Source organism: Sinohyriopsis cumingii, chromosome 8, assembly GCF_028554795.1.
Source record: "Sinohyriopsis cumingii isolate HCF-2022 chromosome 8, ASM2855479v2, whole genome shotgun sequence".
Taxonomy (NCBI): Eukaryota; Metazoa; Mollusca; class Bivalvia; order Unionida; family Unionidae; genus Sinohyriopsis; species Sinohyriopsis cumingii.
Window position 1 is genome coordinate 90,505,387 of NC_142968.1, and position 18,728 is coordinate 90,524,114.

At 35.2% G+C, this 18,728-nt stretch overlaps 2 protein-coding genes across 5 annotated transcripts in view; both read right to left on the reverse strand.

Moving 5' to 3' along the window:
- Positions 1–18,728, reverse strand: part of LOC149794126 (uncharacterized) — a 58,560-nt gene that overhangs the window by 19,409 nt on the left and 20,423 nt on the right. For 2 of the 4 annotated variants that reach the window (XM_089968115.1, XM_089968117.1), the window contains exons 2-5: positions 17,568–17,651; positions 5,038–5,195; positions 2,341–2,389; positions 204–306 (exon numbers count right to left, since the gene is read on the reverse strand). In XM_089968115.1, coding sequence (XP_089824241.1) covers positions 204–306; positions 2,341–2,389; positions 5,038–5,195; positions 17,568–17,651 — 394 coding nt within the window. Of the gene's footprint in view, positions 1–203; positions 307–2,340; positions 2,390–5,037; positions 5,196–12,616; positions 12,695–17,567; positions 17,652–18,728 lie in introns of those variants that run through there. The other 2 variants (XM_089968116.1, XM_089968118.1) reach the window with 2 other exon arrangements.
- Positions 10,212–12,301, reverse strand: LOC149794127 (uncharacterized). Its single transcript, XM_089968911.1, has 3 exons — positions 12,013–12,301; positions 11,169–11,331; positions 10,212–10,458 (listed from the first exon to the last, which is right to left on the reverse strand). The coding sequence occupies exons 2-3, from the start codon at positions 11,273–11,275 to the stop codon at positions 10,212–10,214; spliced, it is 354 nt and encodes a 117-aa protein (XP_089825037.1). The 5' UTR covers positions 11,276–11,331; positions 12,013–12,301.

Consider the following 18,728-nt stretch of genomic DNA (forward strand, 5'->3'; position numbering starts at 1 on the left):
CAACCCCCAGTAACTATTTTAAAAAAAATTAATATGTTCTATTGTCAATACGGATAAGCAAATATAATTTAAAAAAATAGCTAGCACAACGTGATATCATTTTACTTTAAACATAACACGTAAGCTTGTACAGGGCATAATTTTCTTTCGATATTGTTATCAATAAACTTTGAGAAAACATGAATAAGCAATAGCGTACTTACTGATGATTCTCGGGACATTTCTTTGGCCTTGAGATTTTTGAAATAAATGGGCCAATCAGGCCGTAGGTAAGAGCTCCAAACAAGCAGCCTGTTAATGTGAAAACTGAAAAAGTTCGAATATATTTTACAGGTAATGCTCTCAACTTCACTCCAGAATAAAAACATAAACAAGAGAAATTTGTAACATAAGTGCAAAATGAGATGTGAGTGTCTGTGTGTGTGTGTGTGTGTGTGTGTGTGTGTGTGTGTGTGTGTGTGTGTGTGTGTGAGTGTGATTTGGATTTTTAACGTAGCTTTAACAATGTTGCAGTCATATCGCTACGATGTCTGCAGTGTGGCAATTCAGATATATGTCTAGCATTGGGCATCATTCCACAGACATATAGCATGATGTCCTACCCTGTCATATTATCCTGACACCAGGCCGACCAGTCATAACACTGACCTCTTAATGATGTGCGCCTAGAGAGGCACTTGTAGTAAACATTTTATAAGTCTTTGGTATGACTCGGCCCGGGTTCGAACCTGCGACCTCCCGCATCCAAGGCGGACTATCTAACCACTAGATCACCAGAGCGGTCGCAAAATGAGATTGAGACCACTTTGAAAACTATCTGAACACCTCCCAACCTTAACAACAGTATGTGTGCCATAAAGTATAGTTAAACATGAACATATATAAAACAAGATATACAAACATGAACAGATATGTAACAAGATATACAAACATGAACATATATGTAACAAGATATACAAACATGAACATATATGTAACAAGACATACAAACATGAACAGATATGTAACAAGATATACAAACATGAACATATATGTAACAAGATATACAAACATGAACATATATATAACAAGATATACAAACATGAACATATATGTAACAAGATATACAAACATGAACATATATGTAACAAGATATACAAACATGCATAAATATATGCATGAAGAGATCAAATTAAACATGCATGCATATTTGCAAAAAGATGTACAGTTAACCATGCATGCATATTAGCAACAAGATGTACGGTTAAACGTGCATGCATATTTGCAACAAGATGTACGGTTAAACGTGCATGCATATTAGCAACAAGATGTACGGTTAAACGTGCATGCATATTTGCAACAAGATGTACGGTTAAACGTGCATGCATATTAGCAACAAGATGTACGGTTAAACGTGCATGCATATTTGCAACAAGATGTACGGTTAAACGTGCATGCATATTAGCAACAAGATGTACGGTTAAACGTGCATGCATATTTGCAACAAGATGTACGGTTAAACGTGCATGCATATTTGCAACAAGATGTACGGTTAAACGTGCATGCATATTTGCAACAAGATGTACGGTTAAACGTGCATGCATATTTGCAACAAGATGTACGGTTAAACGTGCATGCATATTTGCAACAAGATGTACGGTTAAACGTGCATGCATATTTGCAACAAGATGTACGGTTAATCATGCATGCATATTTGCAACAAGATGTACGGTTAAACGTGCATGCATATTTGCAACGATAGACATACATTTCTTAAATCAGTTCATTTGTTTTCGCTTTATAAATTAATTCTAATGGAAATAATTTTGTTAAATAGCAATAATTCTAATTGTATGTATGTATATGTTCTTGGTTTGTCTTTAAAGGCATTTTTTTATTATTACAAGTAAATGGTATAACGATACAGTCGAATAGAAATACAACACCATGTTTCCTCGGATGGCAACGTGTCGGCTGTGAACGGCAATAGGATTCCGCATAAGTTGGTGAGAGATAGTAATTCCTCATACAAATAAAGGCACATACTTTGAACGCCAAATAATACTTTCGATATTTTACCAAACTTGCAGTTTATTAAAGCCATCGATACAGAAGATGTGTGACTTTTAAAATTGTAACCCAACACCTCAAAATTTGCTAACAACCCCCACCGATGCTCCCACCTCAGTCAATGCAGCCATCGGAAAAGTGATATATAATGCCCCACCACACTTCCACCCCATTTACATGCGAGCCAATAGTAATGGTGTTGTAAACAACAATAATGAATATTGTGTAATTATTTATTTGTGATGGTTTTCGTGTTGTAGGACAAATACAAGAAGACTAAGTATTCCTTACCCGAGTTTGCGGTCCACACCCCTACTTGAACCAAAACCATCCCTGGGCACTGTAAAGGAGAAAATGCAGGACACTGATGGGCGTATGTGAACGTATCATGGCTTACTCAAAACAATAAGCAGTTTAAATCAAAAGAGGGAAAGTATATGTATAAGTATTACATACATGTCATTCTTTCTGCGAGCAATTCACATGAAAGCACATTTATCCAGATAAATTAGTTATTATCATATTTTGAATCAGAATTAGAATTTCCACTCAGAGAAACAGATTGGTTACTTCATCGGTCTATCGGTCGCTCGATTTATTGGATTATTGGTCGCTTGCTCGATCGATCGATCGAAAGATAGAACCAAATGAATATATCTCAATGACCCCTCTTCATGTTTAGTTACCCAAACAATTATTAAAATACAGTTTGAGAAAAGAGATGAAACAATGGCGCAAGTTTACAATCGAGTTCAAACTTTCTGTCCAATTTCAAAATGAATTTCAGGTACTAAATCATTAACCCAGAATTGTTCTCATTTCTCGCTCTGCTATTGACCAGCAGATGTATTAAGTGCCAGTCACTGTCATCTTATCTTTACGACAGTGGCTTGTGTGAAAATGTTTAGATAAATGTTTGTTGTTCTTGTTTTTTGTTGTTGCAGTTGTATGTCGGAGAAATGCCCCTCCAACTTAACAGGCAAGTTTTGGTTTGGTTTGCCTTACATACTGCTTTTTATAGCTTAAACAATACACCATATAATTCATAATTTGCGTTTCACATAAAATGTGTCTTTTAAATTTAAAATTTATATCTGTTTTCACTATTTCTAAATTAATTAAAAAATCACACAGATTATTACTATAAGCAGATTGCGTCATAATATGCCTCTCATCGAAATGTCCGTTATCTTCTTATTTCGTTTCTACGATGCAACTCAAGTTTAAGTTCCAAACAATTCAGGAAATTTTGGTTGCATTTGAAGCAATTCGATTTTCCTCCTTGGAGATACGGATACGTTGTGCTAGTTTGCCCAGGAAACCAGTTTAGACCGGTGTTTAGAGCTAGTTTGCATAAGAAACCGATTTAAATAGGTGTTTAGTGCTAGTTAGCTTAGGAAATTCAATTTAAACCGGTGTTTAGTGCTAGTTTGCCTGGTAAACAAGGTTTAGATCGCTTTTTAGTGCTCGTTTGCATAGGAAACCAGATTAGACCGGTGCTTAATATTAGTTTGATACCTCTTGGTCAATAATAATATTCTTCTTAGGTCCTCATATTGTTTTACACTAAATAAACATTAAATAAACATTGGTAAATTGCATATGTATTTTTTAAAATTTGATTTGCCTTCCTAAAACTCAAAATTTCTGATTCTTAATTCGATATTGGTAAAACGTAATTGTTAAAGAGGTCTAATATGTATCTAATTTTGTTTTCGATTTGTTGTTTAGTGGCAATACATCGCTGCACATATGTAGGAAATCCTTGCACGACTGTAAAGCATAATTACTGGCGGAAAATTCAGAGATCTAAGCACTGTGCCATCATGAAGGTTTTAAGTGGCTCACAGTGTGTGCATATTAAGTCGTGACGGCTTATCGTGCATGAATATGAAGATTTTAGGTGGCTCATCATGTGCGAATATGATGTCAGGTGGATCATTATGTGCGAATATGATGTCAGGTGGCTCATTATGTGCGAATATGATGTCAGGTGGCTCATTATGTGCGAATATGATGGATCTTCGATGCTCATTTTGTATGAATAAATATTTTTGTCTTCTTCCGACTGTGGCAATCATCTGTAATTTTACATGTAAGGAACACGATATCACAAATCGATATTAGTTTACATATAGAAGATTAACTTCTCAAAAATTTAATAAAAGTCTACCGAAGAGAAATATATTGTCAACTAGTTATTCGTCTTTCGTTTATGTATTCGTTTAATGCTTCATAATTATCTAAGTAAGCTCAATATTTTCCTCAAATTTTGTATGTAAATAGTTTTGTGTGTGGATTTTCTGCTTCAAACAAACACGTACCGTACGTTTAAGTCTAGTTTCAATACAAACAACATAGACCCTGATTTATCGTCGCATAATGCTCCGGCATATCCAGGTCAATGTTGTTTGTTTTAATAACAACAAGCTGTATAGAGCCAGATTTGCAGGCGCAAATAAGCCGGCAGATCTAGGTTTGTGCACTTTACAGTTGAACTCGACTTACAGGCAAATATATACAGTACACAAACATAATCAAGTCCGTTGCAATGCATTTTGTTTCATTCATACTTTAACAATGAACAAGACTATAAACAGTATTTGTTTATATCACATCAAAAATCTCTAAAGGTTTTATATCAACAAAATTTGACATGAAAAACGCCATTACATTTTCAAAAATTTTGTGAATGCCACATATTTGCTCTCCCAACCTTGCGAATTTTCGCTAATTCAGCTAACTCGCTAAATTCGAAGAAAAAGAATATGTGTACACTCAGTTAAGTTTTGAATGATTTACAGCGATGGTATGCTGTGCCTTTCATCTATATAAAAATCATTGGCATGGATCAGTAATTACGCAAGTCAGCATAATTACGAAGACACGCAAAAACTGATGAGAGATTGGGCGTAGAGAATGAAAACTTGAGTAAGAGAGGAAGAAAGAATGCAGGAACAGAGGAAAGAAAAAGGAATGAATACATACCGCTCCCGAAAGGGTCATGCCGATTCCGAGAACGAAGGGCCCTATGATACTTGTAAGGATCCCTTTCTCCTTAAAGCAACTCACAAATTCGTTGCTCACTGCGGCGAAATAAGGCTTCGTCACCGGAATGGCGGAGAGCAAACTAAAGACGATAAGGCCTGAAAATGTAATATATATATATATATATATATATATATATATATATATATATATATATATATATATATATATATATATATATATATATATATATATATATATAATTATTTGAACATAATATTTAACATATTTGGCTGCATATAAAGGTCATGTAATATATATATGTATATATATTCCATGACCTTTATATGCAGGCAAATATGTTAAATATTATGTTCAAATAGAACTTGGTGTAATTACCTGTATATACAAGTGATTCCATTACAGAGATTACCACTATTGCATGTAGACTGTTGGTTGGCTGGTTGGCATGGGTTTAACGCCATTTTTCAACACATAATTGGATATACGTGGTCGCCAGTATATTTGGTAGAAGAAGAACCAGGGAAACCTTAGGAAAACTACCTACCCATGGGAAGCTGCTGGTAATCTTTCTCACATATCCACGTTAGCCGAACCCGAGACTCGAACCCACGCAGAGGTGAGAAGTCAGTGATATATAAAGGCGAGCGCCTTAATGTATGTTTGTATATACGTATGTATGTATGTATGTATGTATGTATGTATGTATGTATGTATGTATGTATGTATGTATGTATGTATGGATGGATGGATGGATGGATGGATGGATGATGGATGGATGTGGTGATTTGAGTATAATGAATTTTGCAATATTTGCAATACGGATTTGTGGTGCTTCTAGTTGAGGACAAATTCATAACACAAAAGTTATATTTTTGTATATTAAAAAAGTGGTTCTTCATCGGAATATATTTGCTACCTATCCTATGAAAAGTGACGCAGTCATTGAACCACTCATTGTAACAGACATTAATATGAAGAGTGACGCAGTCACTAAACCACTCTTTGTAATAGACATTAATATGAAGAGTGACACAGTCAATGAACCGCTCTTTTTAACAGATATTAATAAGAAGAGTGACGCAGTCATTTAACCACTCTTTGTAACAGATATTAATAAGAAGAGTGACGCAGTCATTTAACCACTCTTTGTAACAGACATTAATATGAAGAGTGACGCAGTCACTGAACCACTCTTTTTAACAGATATTAATAAGAAGAGTGACGCAGTCATTTAACCATTCTTTGTAACAGATATTAATAAGAAGAGTGACGCAGTCATTTAACCACTCTTTGTAACAGACATTAATATGAAGTGTGACGCAATCACTGAAACACTCTTTTTAACAGATATTAATAAGAAGAGTGACGCAGTCATTTAACCACTCTCTGCAATCGATCTTAATAAAAAATAGATATGTTCTAAGGTCCAAAATTCACGCCAAAAGAGAACAAGCAAACCTGTATATAAATGTGGCACCTTTTGAAGTATTGTAGCATCCAGGCTGAAACAGCCAAATTCTCATTTTTCTACTTTAAAATTTACATATGAAACTAAATGTACACGCAGTTGTATATTCCCACACTTCTCATGTTTTTCTTATTTGGTAAACAACATACAATACCATTCCTATAAGATCTTCGGAGCAATGAAACATCAGAATATTTCCTGCACATCTTTGAATGCACAGCTGTAATATTGCACAGGGTTGAATCAATGCTAAATAAACAAACCGAATTCTCAAAAGATCCCGTTTATCGACAATGTTCCAAGCAATCTTACCAATAATGGGCCATGGAAACAAGTGAAACCACAAAATCCATAATGTGTATCTGCACTAAGTGCATACCTAGTATACAGTTTCACTAAAAAAAGAAAACTCTAACCGTTGAGCGGGAGAAGCAATGAACAGTTAATTCTCAAAATATTTCATTTCAGAAAAGAAACACTGTTTTAAAAATGCCTACCCCAAAAGCCCAGAGGAAAATGTCAGACATAATGTCTACACCACCCACAAAGTTTTCGTTAAAAACTTTATAGCATGTGGAAGAATAAAAGATGAACCAAATTATCTTAATGTCCCCTGTTTGAAAATATTTATAGAAATGCACCCCACCCCAAACCCAGAGGAATGGAAAATGGTAATGCCTTTGTATGCATCTTTATCAACCATACATTCAGGTTAGAGAGTTTCAATGAAATCATCCAAGCAGTGTGTGAGAAGCTGTGACCAGCTTAATTCTCAAAATACCCCCCACCCCCGCAAATCATCTTCACTAGCTAAGGTATCGATATGTTAACCCTACCTACATATATCTGTAGATATGGTTAACATATCGGAACCTTGGCTAACGAAGATGTCCAAAAATATATACGAGGAAAGAAATAATACCTTTAGTCCGCATGCACACAATCCACATGCCTATCCCACGAAGTATAATTGAAATCATACAAGCGATATGTCGAAGCGATGATAATCTTTGACACGTACTGCTGGTTGCTCTGTGTGTGTGTGTGTGTGTGTGTGTGTGTGTGTGTGATTTTGATTTTTAACGTAGCTTTAATAATTTTCCTTGGTTTTAAGCACCACTATCAGCATAATATTAACTATATTGTGCCCAAGAAATGGGAGCTAGTGACGTTTTCCCAAGAACAGAGACAACCGACCAACAGACAGACAGACTGATACACGTGGACAACGACTATATCTCCGTTTCTCGACGAAACACACACACAAACACACACACGCACACACACACATTTTCTCACTCACGCTAATTATAATATTTTACAGTTAACTCGTATGGCAAATTAATGCAGAATATTCAAACCCCCCTTGTCAACAGAGTTATTTCTACAGGTCAAAGAAAAGAGTTGAAATAATGATAAAGGGAGTTCATACCATAATAGTCTTACAAACCACTGATTTCCTGAAAAACATGATTCGAAAGACTTCGTACGACCATGTTAGATTCATTTATGTTTATAACGATATACGCAGCCTGATCTCGCATGACCGAACATAAATTTTGATATCAAGAAAGCACAACGATGACAAAAAAAAAACAACAACAAAAAACAACAACAACATGAACAATAGATGTACCATTATGCTGTACTCGGTAGGGACGTCGAGAGCGATCACGGGCCCTAGGATAAGAAACGTCCGGGCCTCTCCTAATTCTTGTTCAAACAAATTTTTTTCTTTTATAAAATTAAAAAGTGCTGTTTGGGCCCGGGCCCCGGGGATATATCCTCGGTTGCCCCCCCCCCCCCCTTGTCGGCCCTGGAACTCGGGTGAAGGAGGTCTACCTTTAAAGTGCCACAACAGTGTATCTACATTTATTCAGTTTATTTCTTGGTAAAAGAGATTATAAATTCAAAATACGAATGTAAAAAATCCGATTGAAAAATTTTCAGTAATAACTGCGTGGGAGCCTACCTAAATTCGCGTTTGCACCTGTTTACGATCATAACCGAAGGCAACCGCCGACCACTTCCGGTATTTAGTGAAAACAAAGCGTGACGTCACGTTATGAACGCTTGCTGTAAACAAAGGCTCAGTTGGTATCGTCACCCAAGTTTGAATCCTATATTTCCAATACCGAACAATGCGAAGTTGCAGATGAAGATAACAAAGAAGAAAGACAAGATAGACTGACGGACAATTCATGGTAATTGTTTTCTGAATATGTCTACGGCCTAAGTTACGATAAATATGTGTATCCGACGATATTGACAGTTTCCTGTTCCTTTACAAATTTGGATTTTTTCTCACCTGTAATAAAGGCTGCACATGTGTATAGCATTTCATGGGTAGAGACGTATCTATACGTTGATAAGTAAAAGGTACATAGGATCACAGTTGTAAGCTTTGAAAACCTGTGAACAAGTTGATATAATTTAGAAGTACTTAAGATTTCTAGGAGAGGAGGTCCGCTTTTTTTCACAACTATTGAAATAGGCAGGATACTACCCTCATGACATTAAAATTGAATTCATATTCTGTACGCTCTATTATAAGTTAAAATTTCGAATTTCTTATATGTATGCTAATAGTTGATTTTGATAAACTGTGAAATAAACCTTTTTTGTCTGTGGTAAGCATCTTCTTGCAACTTCTATTTTCTTTCATATCTAATTTAATTTTACAGTGCTGTACTAAACGTTTTATCTGTTCCTGACTTTAGTCAGTTTTTGTCATTGTACTGTGCTACTGATGTGTTCATAAATATGAGATTAAATTTGACAAGCACAGCACAATGCATTAAAGAAGAAAACTCTATTTTACGTGTAAATGTGGACATTGTTTGGTAATGCCTACAGCAAGAGAATGTGTATGTTGTTGTGACATAGAGAAGGTCACAAGTATCCGCAGTGAATACCAGGGGATACAGTGTATAGCACACCATCCAGGGTTCACTGCAGTTTGTCTCGACATCATGTTTTAAAAGTTGCATACTACCAGTATAGACAACAATTTGGAGAACATCCAGAACAAGGATATGAGTAAGTAAAATATCTGAGTAATTTTTCATGTTCTTTTGTTTTCATAAATTTTGCTTTCATGATCTATGCATGACAGCATAGTATTGGGGTTATTAATACAGCAAATAAATAAACCACTTTTTCAAGTCATTTTATGACATCTTTTTGGATTGAACCCATGTTCTGGAGGCCTACACTGTCTAACCTTTATATCAGTGATACTGATGAATCATGCCAAAAAACAACACATATACATGTACAAATATTGTTTTATTTCATTTTTTGTGTTGCAAAATAAGATGGTCATATATATATATATATATATATATATATATATATATATATATATATATATATATATATATATATATATATATATATATATATGTATGTATGTATGTATGTATGTATGTATGCATGCATGCATGCACAGATTATACTGGAATCATTTAACTTTATTGATATACAAAATAATAATAAATCACACTGGGCCACTACTAATACTATCTACTAAAACTTTTGATTTCCAAATTTGATCTAATGCATAAAGCATATTTTATTTCAACTCAATTTTCAAATTATTATTTCAGAAGACATCGGTATACAGCATATAGACAATTTGCTCTGCGGTGTTCGCACTTCATGGGCAAGGAAGTGAGGGTCATCATTCTATCATGTGTTCTTCAGAGGATCCGTACTGCCTTTCCTGATCAAAACCTGAACTACACTGGCTTTCATGAGGCTGACAGCAATTAAACCTGCTAGGAAGATTTTGAGTAGCAATATCCTTGTCAGGCCTCTCATACAGACTACATAATGGTGGTGATACATCTACCATTAGTTTTACTCCATCATTCATGTGAGACACCTTTCCAATTGTGAATGCTGTTTCATCAGACATTTGACATAATCTGCAAATTAAATTTAATATGCATTGTATTGTACAAGCCACATACTGCAACCTTTTGTTGAAGTTAATACACGAATTAAAAGTATTTGTCTTTACAATTGTTTGTATATTTTTACTATTTTACCACCGGGAAAATTCATGACCTTTAAAATTAAAGGGGTGTCAACTTTAACAAATATTTTGCCTTTACTGTTTGAATTTAATAATTTAAAACAATAATATAGGTACATACACTTGGTACAACAGTATTTATATTTTCTAAGTGATATATGCCTTTATGTTCATTAATTACTAATGTATATTCTTGCCATATGTTGAGTCGACAAGGATTTTCCTGACAGTGTATTCTCCTTTCTTGTACTTTGGATACAGTATTTTATATCTGGCTCTCACATCCTTAGTGCATGCTTTCTCTCTTTGGCTGTTTTCATTAAAATGCAATGCAGCTAGCTAAAGCCTATTTCAAAGTAAATAAAGATGCAAAATACAGTACATCATTCTATCAGAATACAGATAATTTATTTTTATAGATACTTTATTTGCAAACATTCTAAAACACTAAAAACTGTTATACAATTTTACATTGTAGGATATCAAAAGATCAGATCTTGATATATATGATTTAATTTGAATATGAATATACTGGACTATAAATAAAACACTGAAAAACCTGAATCAGAATTTTTGTGTGTGCAATAATTTAAGCTTTACCTTGAAAGCACTCCATGATAGGAGAAACCAGTCATCTTTGGTGCAAAATAATTAATCACAGAGTTGTATCCTCCTTGCTTGTTGTCCAGATGACAGCATTGGTACATATTTTTTCATTTGTCTGCTGTCACAATCTCTTCAAGCTTGTCAAATACTTTAGATCCTATAAGTTATAAAATATATTCACCAAAGCTTGGTTTTATGCTATCTTGCATGAAACTTAAAGTGTGCACTAACAAAAATGTATCTAAATTCAATAAATTACTAGACCAATACAGTTGAATCAAAGTCACATACCTATATGACATGTGCTCCATAAGATGCTTTTGCATACCAAATATCATTGATCAATAAAAAATAAATCTACTAATTGAAAAACTTGATGGACTTAAATGATTGTTGCCAAGATACGACTGAAAAATTGTTGAACATAATATCACCACCACTGAAAAAAATCATAACACAATATTGTACAATTTCTACTACATTTTGTGTTATTCAGATTTGTATTCATTGCGGATGATAATAAACCTCGTCACGTTTGTAAATATCTATATATAGTCTGATTCACACATTTGTCCGACAATGAAAAATATATGTAGGCCTTCTAAATCTACCAGCAGAAAGATTTTTCTATTCACATGGTCAAACAAAGTTGAAGGCAACATGAAAATTGTGACTATTTATCCACTGTTTATATCTCAGTTCTTGATTGATTAGATATTAAAAGCATTTGTTTTGAAAACTAAGAAAAAACGTTCTATTGGGTAGAAATGGAAATGTTGCAGTGACTGATCTGGTGAATATCATATATATAATATGGTACATGTCATTAAAAACTCACCCTTGCAACTTCTCTCTTTGAATAGCCTCTTCTTACTTTCTTTGGTGGTGACACTTAACAAGTTACTAACTCTGATGGTGACAACATTTCAAGCCTACACAGTTGATGCTTTGGTGTTGAAGTTTCTGATACATTTGCAGTTACCTTGGCTTGGTTGTCAGTTTCCTTCACTCAGTGGAATGACGGAGCAGCAGCATCAATGAGTTTGACTTTCTTTTGGTGCCCTACCCATATGCTCAACATCAAATGTATACCTAAATGGGAAGCATTCTGGTGTAAACTGAAAGGAGCAGAGCCTAGAGGGCAGAAACCTCAGTCGGACCATCCCAGTTTGCTCTTTTGATTGTAACAAAATCTGTCCACCTGCGACCACAGGTGCTCGACGCGAGCTTGATGTTAAGAAAAAATAATAATCTAAAGGAAAAAAATCATACAGAGTGACAAAAAAAACGTGCGATTTTAGCGAAGTTTTCCTTTGTGGACACTTCCGTGCTCATTCGAAAACCGGTGACAAGAGCGATATGGACAATGTTTTCAACTCTATGGTGCATCATTTCTTGAATTACAGAACAGCGGTAGATGCAAAAGTAAGATTTTTACTTACCATTAACTCGATTCAACTTTAGGAATCCTGTTCCATGCAAGTATTATACATTGTCTTCTTCACTGCACAACACATCGTATACATGCATCTCTATTTTAAAAACTGGCGGCACTAACGTCAACGCCGAAATATGATTGGTTCAACGCAGAAAAGTCAATATGGCTTGATGGATAGAAAAATATATCAGAATTAAAACAAGCCATATAGTATGGTCGCGTGCCTTTAAAGACGGAAATAGCAGAAGGAAATCGAGGGTCATGGGTGGAGCGAAGTATTTGGAAGTTCCGTACCTTCTCTCTTATATATTATGATAGAGAGGGTCCTATGTCAGAACGGGTCATGGGGGTAATCTAGGGTATTTTTGTCATGATTTTTTTTCCTTTAGATTATTATTTTTTTCTTAACATCAAGCTCGCGTCGAGCACCTATGCCTGCGACGAAGTGCTTGGTCTTTCGGAAAGGAATGCATGGAAAACCCATCAACATTTGAATTCCAACAATCTGCTGTAACACGCCTGACCCCGCTGCCCTTGCTTGTACCTCCACGATCTCCTCTTGGCATGACTGTGATGACAAAACTTTTCAAACTAGCTAATATGGAACGGAACAAGTGCTTTGTTTATGTTTCGATAGAAACGGAAGTAAAATGTGTGTTCAAAATGTGACGTCAGGCTATCTACACACTCCGGAAATTACCGAGCGATAAAATTGGTCCGATGTGTATTATTTTCGAAAACACACCTGAGCGTATTTCTCAGTTATTATGGCGAATTTTTTCATCGTTTTTTTTTTTTATACCGCTTCCAGACTTGATTTTCTATTCAAATAATATTGAATTGTATTTACGTTATATACACTGGTATGGCACTTTAATATCATTCTTTCCATAAACATTTTCTTACAAGCTGAAGGGAAATAGAAAGGCCGAGGGTGAGGTGAAGAAAACGGCTGACACATTTATTGTATAATGACCCCTATAACCTTACTTAACAAAATAAAACAAAAAGTTTTGAAGATCATTCCTTAAGCAGCTTGGAGGTTTCATTCTCTCTCTCTCTCTCTCTCTCTCTCTGTGCGTACACATACATACATACATACATACATACATACATACATACATACAGTGTGTGTGTGTGTGTGTGACAATTTGTACATAACAAATAGGAATTATGATTTTGCACTTTTTTTTTAAAGCGATATGAATAACTTTGAATCTGCCGATCTGATGTTGACCCGACGCTCGATGATAATAGGTATAACTTGTTGAACGACCATAACAGTGAATTAACCATATAATTTAGGTCACCACGCCCAGACAAAAGTAATAAGAGGACAGAGTCACAAAGAATTGATAGCCAACATTTAAAAATACGTTTATATATTATGTTATGCTTTCTAGTTCTTCCTAATTTGGAGCAGACTTAGATGTACCAATAATATATTTAAAAATGACAAATCCACGGACGTCAGTCCCACGGTTGAGCGTGTGTGTGTGTGTGTGTGTGTGTGTGTGTGTGTGTGTGTGTGTGTGTGTGTGTGTGTGCGTGTGTGTGTGTGTGATTTGGATTTTTAACGTACCTTTAACAATTTTTCAGTCATATCGTTACGATGTCTGCAGTGTGACAGTTTATAGTGATATCTAGCACTGAGGCATCATGCCGCAGACATGTGGCACGATGTCCCACCAAGTCACATTATCCTGACACCAAGCCGACCAGTCATAACACTAACCTCTTAATGCTAAGCGCCAAGCGAGGCACCTGTGTGTACCATTTTTGTAAGTTTTTGGTATGACTCGGCCAGGGATCGAACCCACGACCTCCCGCATCTGAGGCGGACGCTCTAAACCACTAGGCCACCGGAGCCGTCCCTCGGTTGAGAATGTGAACTATCTTCAGTTCAAACAGACGAGGCAATGCAGCTACTGATAACTTCGCTTCAAAATATGCCTAACCTTCAATACTTGCAAACATTGAGTTTTCTGGCGCATATGCCATTAGTTTTGTTGTTTGAAGAAAATATGCATCATATATACTTGTAATAAGATTCAATCTTTATCTCTGTATGGTCACATTACCAATTAATAATAATAATAATAATAATAATAATAATAATAATAATAACAATGATAATGATGATGATGATAATAATAATATAATAATAACAGTAATAATGATAATAATAATAATCATTAAAATGATGATGATGATAATGATAATAATGATGATGATAATGATGATGATAATAATAGAAATAATAATAATAATGATGATGATAATACTAATAATAATAATAATGATGATGATGATGACAGTAGTAATACTACTACTATTAGTACTACTACTAATAATGATGATGATGATAATAATAATAATGACAATAATAATGATAATAATAATAATTATGATGATGATGATAATAATAATAATGATGATGATGATAATAATAGAAATAATAATGATAATAATAATAATAATAATGATGATGATATTGCTAATACTAATAATGATGATGGTGATGATGATGATGATGATGTTGATGATGATAACAATACTACTACTACTACTACTACTGGGGGCCCCGAGTGGCCGAGTGGTCTAGACCGCTCACCGTTCCGGATCACTGCCATCTCACCTCTGTCTGCGTGGGTTCGAGTCCAAGGCTCGGCTAGCGTAGGTACGTGGGAAAGCCTGCCAGTAGCTTCTCGTGGGTCGGTGGTTCTTCCCTGGGCTTTCCAGGGTTCTTCCTCCACCAGTTATACCGGCCGCCATGTATAGCCTATCTTGTGCTGAAAAATGGCGTTAAACCCTAGAACAACAACAACTACTATTACTAATAATAATAATGTTTATTTGCAATACAGGTATCTGGCTATGATACATATCCATACATCATGCGCAACAAAAAGGTATTTGAGTATGTAACAGACAAACTCACATCCTATCCACTGGAAATTTTATACAAGCAGGTAATTAATTATTGTATATTTTTAACTGAGTGAAATACGAATGTATATTACACAGTAACCACACATTATAGATTAAAGGAAGCCCTAACGCCTGCATGTAGAAAACAGACGGTATTTGAAATATATATAGAGTATTATGTAGATCATTAAACGGTTTCTCTAATCTTTAAGGCTTTTATAGTAAACATGGCTAAATTAGTCATCATAATTTTCTAGCATCATTTTTAAAAATAAAAGTCCTAAATTTTTCTAAAGTTGGATCTTTCTTAATAGCAAATATTTTTCATATTTTCCTGTCTTATCTTTGATTAGCAAGTTCCCTGCTCTAAGCATAGTGATTATCAAAACAAAAATCGCCATCTCCTAACTATTCTAGATATATCTGACAAGTAAATTCTCCTCCCAATGACCTATAGAAACGCAGTCTTTCCATCGACTTAATCTCATCCTGCAGTTTTGGCCTAAATTATCTTTACATCTCTGATTCAACAATGTATGAAACGTATTTTCATCATTTACGCCCTGTGTACTCAAAACATTGGTAAATCCATACGTAAATAAAAGCATTTTGACTTCGTTAGCCCAATAACCACAATTTTCCCCTATCTTAGCTGTAAATTTTTGGCATTTTTAGAATTCTAAGCCAACATTTGAAAATACGTTAATATTTTAAACTTTGCACACCACTTCTTCCTAATTCATTATATTCGAATGCATTTGAAGTAGATTCGGATGTACAAATAATATATTTAAAAAAAAAACAAAAAACGAAATTTTCATTATCACTGGCTTCATAAAACCCACAAACCTCAGCCCCATAATAAGGAATGGAAGCTATTTTTGAGTCAAACAGAAGAAGCAATCCAGCAGCAGATAATTTGCCTAGTTCTGAATGACTTCAAACTTTTCATACTTTTGCAATGACAGTTTTCTGGCACATATACCAGTTGTTGTTTTTGGAAGAAAATATGCATCCTAGATGCTGGTAATATGAATCGGTCTTGATCTCTGTAGAGTCATGGTACCACTTTCATAGCTTCTGAGATAACTACTACTGCGAAATACAATCAGTTGTTTTCTGCATTCTCTTTTAATTTCCCTCTTAACAATACGTATGCTGTCTATTGAGCATATTTGCAACTGGCGGGCATTGTCAACAAATACTAAGACAATCTATGTTGGGGTTTGCACCAAGACAAGGAAACCCCAATCAAAGTGTTACATTACTGGTCTCCCCACGAGGATCTGTGACTGGGATTTCCTTAACAGATACAACCCTCCCCTCCCAAAAAAAATAAAAATAAAACACAGTATTCAATAGGTATTGTTATTACCTCTAACTCTTATAAAGGTCATAAGGTTTTACACTCTTGTATGAAAATCTGAATAATTACCTAAGTAGAATCTAGCTATGCATGCTGCTCTTAGAAAATAAACAAATTCAAGATAGTCTAGATTTTTTTTTGGCAGCCAGTGTTGTGTATTGAACGTGTATGGAACAGTGTCTTCTGTCATAGTTCGTTCCACGCAGCATTGCACGTGTATGGAACAGTGTCTTCTGTCCTAGTTCGTTCCACGCAGCATTGCGAACTTTATTCTATCGCTCAGTATGTTTTCAGAGATTGTTGTTGTTGTTGTTGTGGGGTTTAACGCCATTTTTCAGCACGAGATAGGCCATACATGGCGGCCAGTATTAATGGTGGAGGAAAACCCCGGGAAAACCCCAGAAAGAACCACCGACCCTCGAGAAGCTACTGACAAGCTTTCTCACATATTTTCAGGAGAGCGTCATTAAATGTAACTGAAGTGCCGAATTCGTTTTTTTTTTTTTAAAGAGTATTTAAAATGAATTAGATACTTTTAGCTAAGTTTAATGACGCTGACCTGAAAATTAACTAAATAACAGATAGGATAAAATTCACCATATGTGTTTGTCTCTAATAATAATAATAATAGTAATAATAATAATAATAATAAACTCACCGGTACCAGTGGCGGCTAGAAACATCTTCAGCATTATGAAGTTTTCGAATACCATTTGATGTCTGATAGACTTTGGGTCGAACACTGAAAATTAAAGATAAAACAAAACTAGATATCAATATATTTCAAATCGAATCGCTTTGAATTATTTGTTTTCTTTTCACTCGTTCGTAAAATTCAGAACATGTGAAGAAATTAAAAAGTGTGTAAACTGTGATTTAAGAGGTGTCTGTAGGATTGTTTTGCTTTGTCGTATTGTTGTCATTGTTGTTGTTGTTACTGCCACCTCTGTTCATTCATATTTTACGTTTTTAATATTATTGTGAAGGCTTGTAATTAAACCTTCACAAAATTTCGAGCACACTTGACTATACATTTTGCTAGCGCGGAATTTGCCTTTGCACACCATTTTGTTAAGGAATATATAAGTAAAAATATCAAACGCAGGAGCGAACAGTTTTTGCCATGGAAATCAAAGATAATATTTTAAAGTGGTGAAAGAATGGAAAGCGTCTTACAGTCATATGCACGAACAGTGAGTGCTGGGTTAGACTCTGGGCATAATATGTGCATTCACGTGCGTAACCTACATATTAAGATCGTGTACTTCAAAGTTTAAACACAGACCATGTCTGTTCTAGTAGACAATTTAAGAGTAATAAATTTGATTCACAGTGTATCCACGCAGTCAGAACGGCTGACTCACGTTCACTGTAACGAAGGCTGCTTTATTTTCACAGCTACCAAATATTCACGGCTTCTTCGACACATAACTCGTGTGTAAATGATCAATGTAATGTGTAATGTTATACTCAAACTCATAAAAGTATGTTGGCGAGTTACCAAGCGCAACAAAAGAGCTGATATTTAACAAACAAAACCAAAATAACCTCCCAAAATGTACAGAAAGTTGTTATAGGGTTTGACGCTATTTTTCAGCACAAGATAGATTATACATGGCGGCCAGTATAAATGGTGGAGGAAGAACACTGGAAAACCCCGGAAAGAACCACCGACCCACGAGAAGCTACCGGCAAGCTTTCTGACATGCCTACATTGTCCGAGCCCGAGACTCGAACACACGCAGAGATGAGATGGCAGTGATCTGTAACGGTGAGCGCTTTGAACTACTCGGCCACTCGGGAACCCCTACAGAAAGTT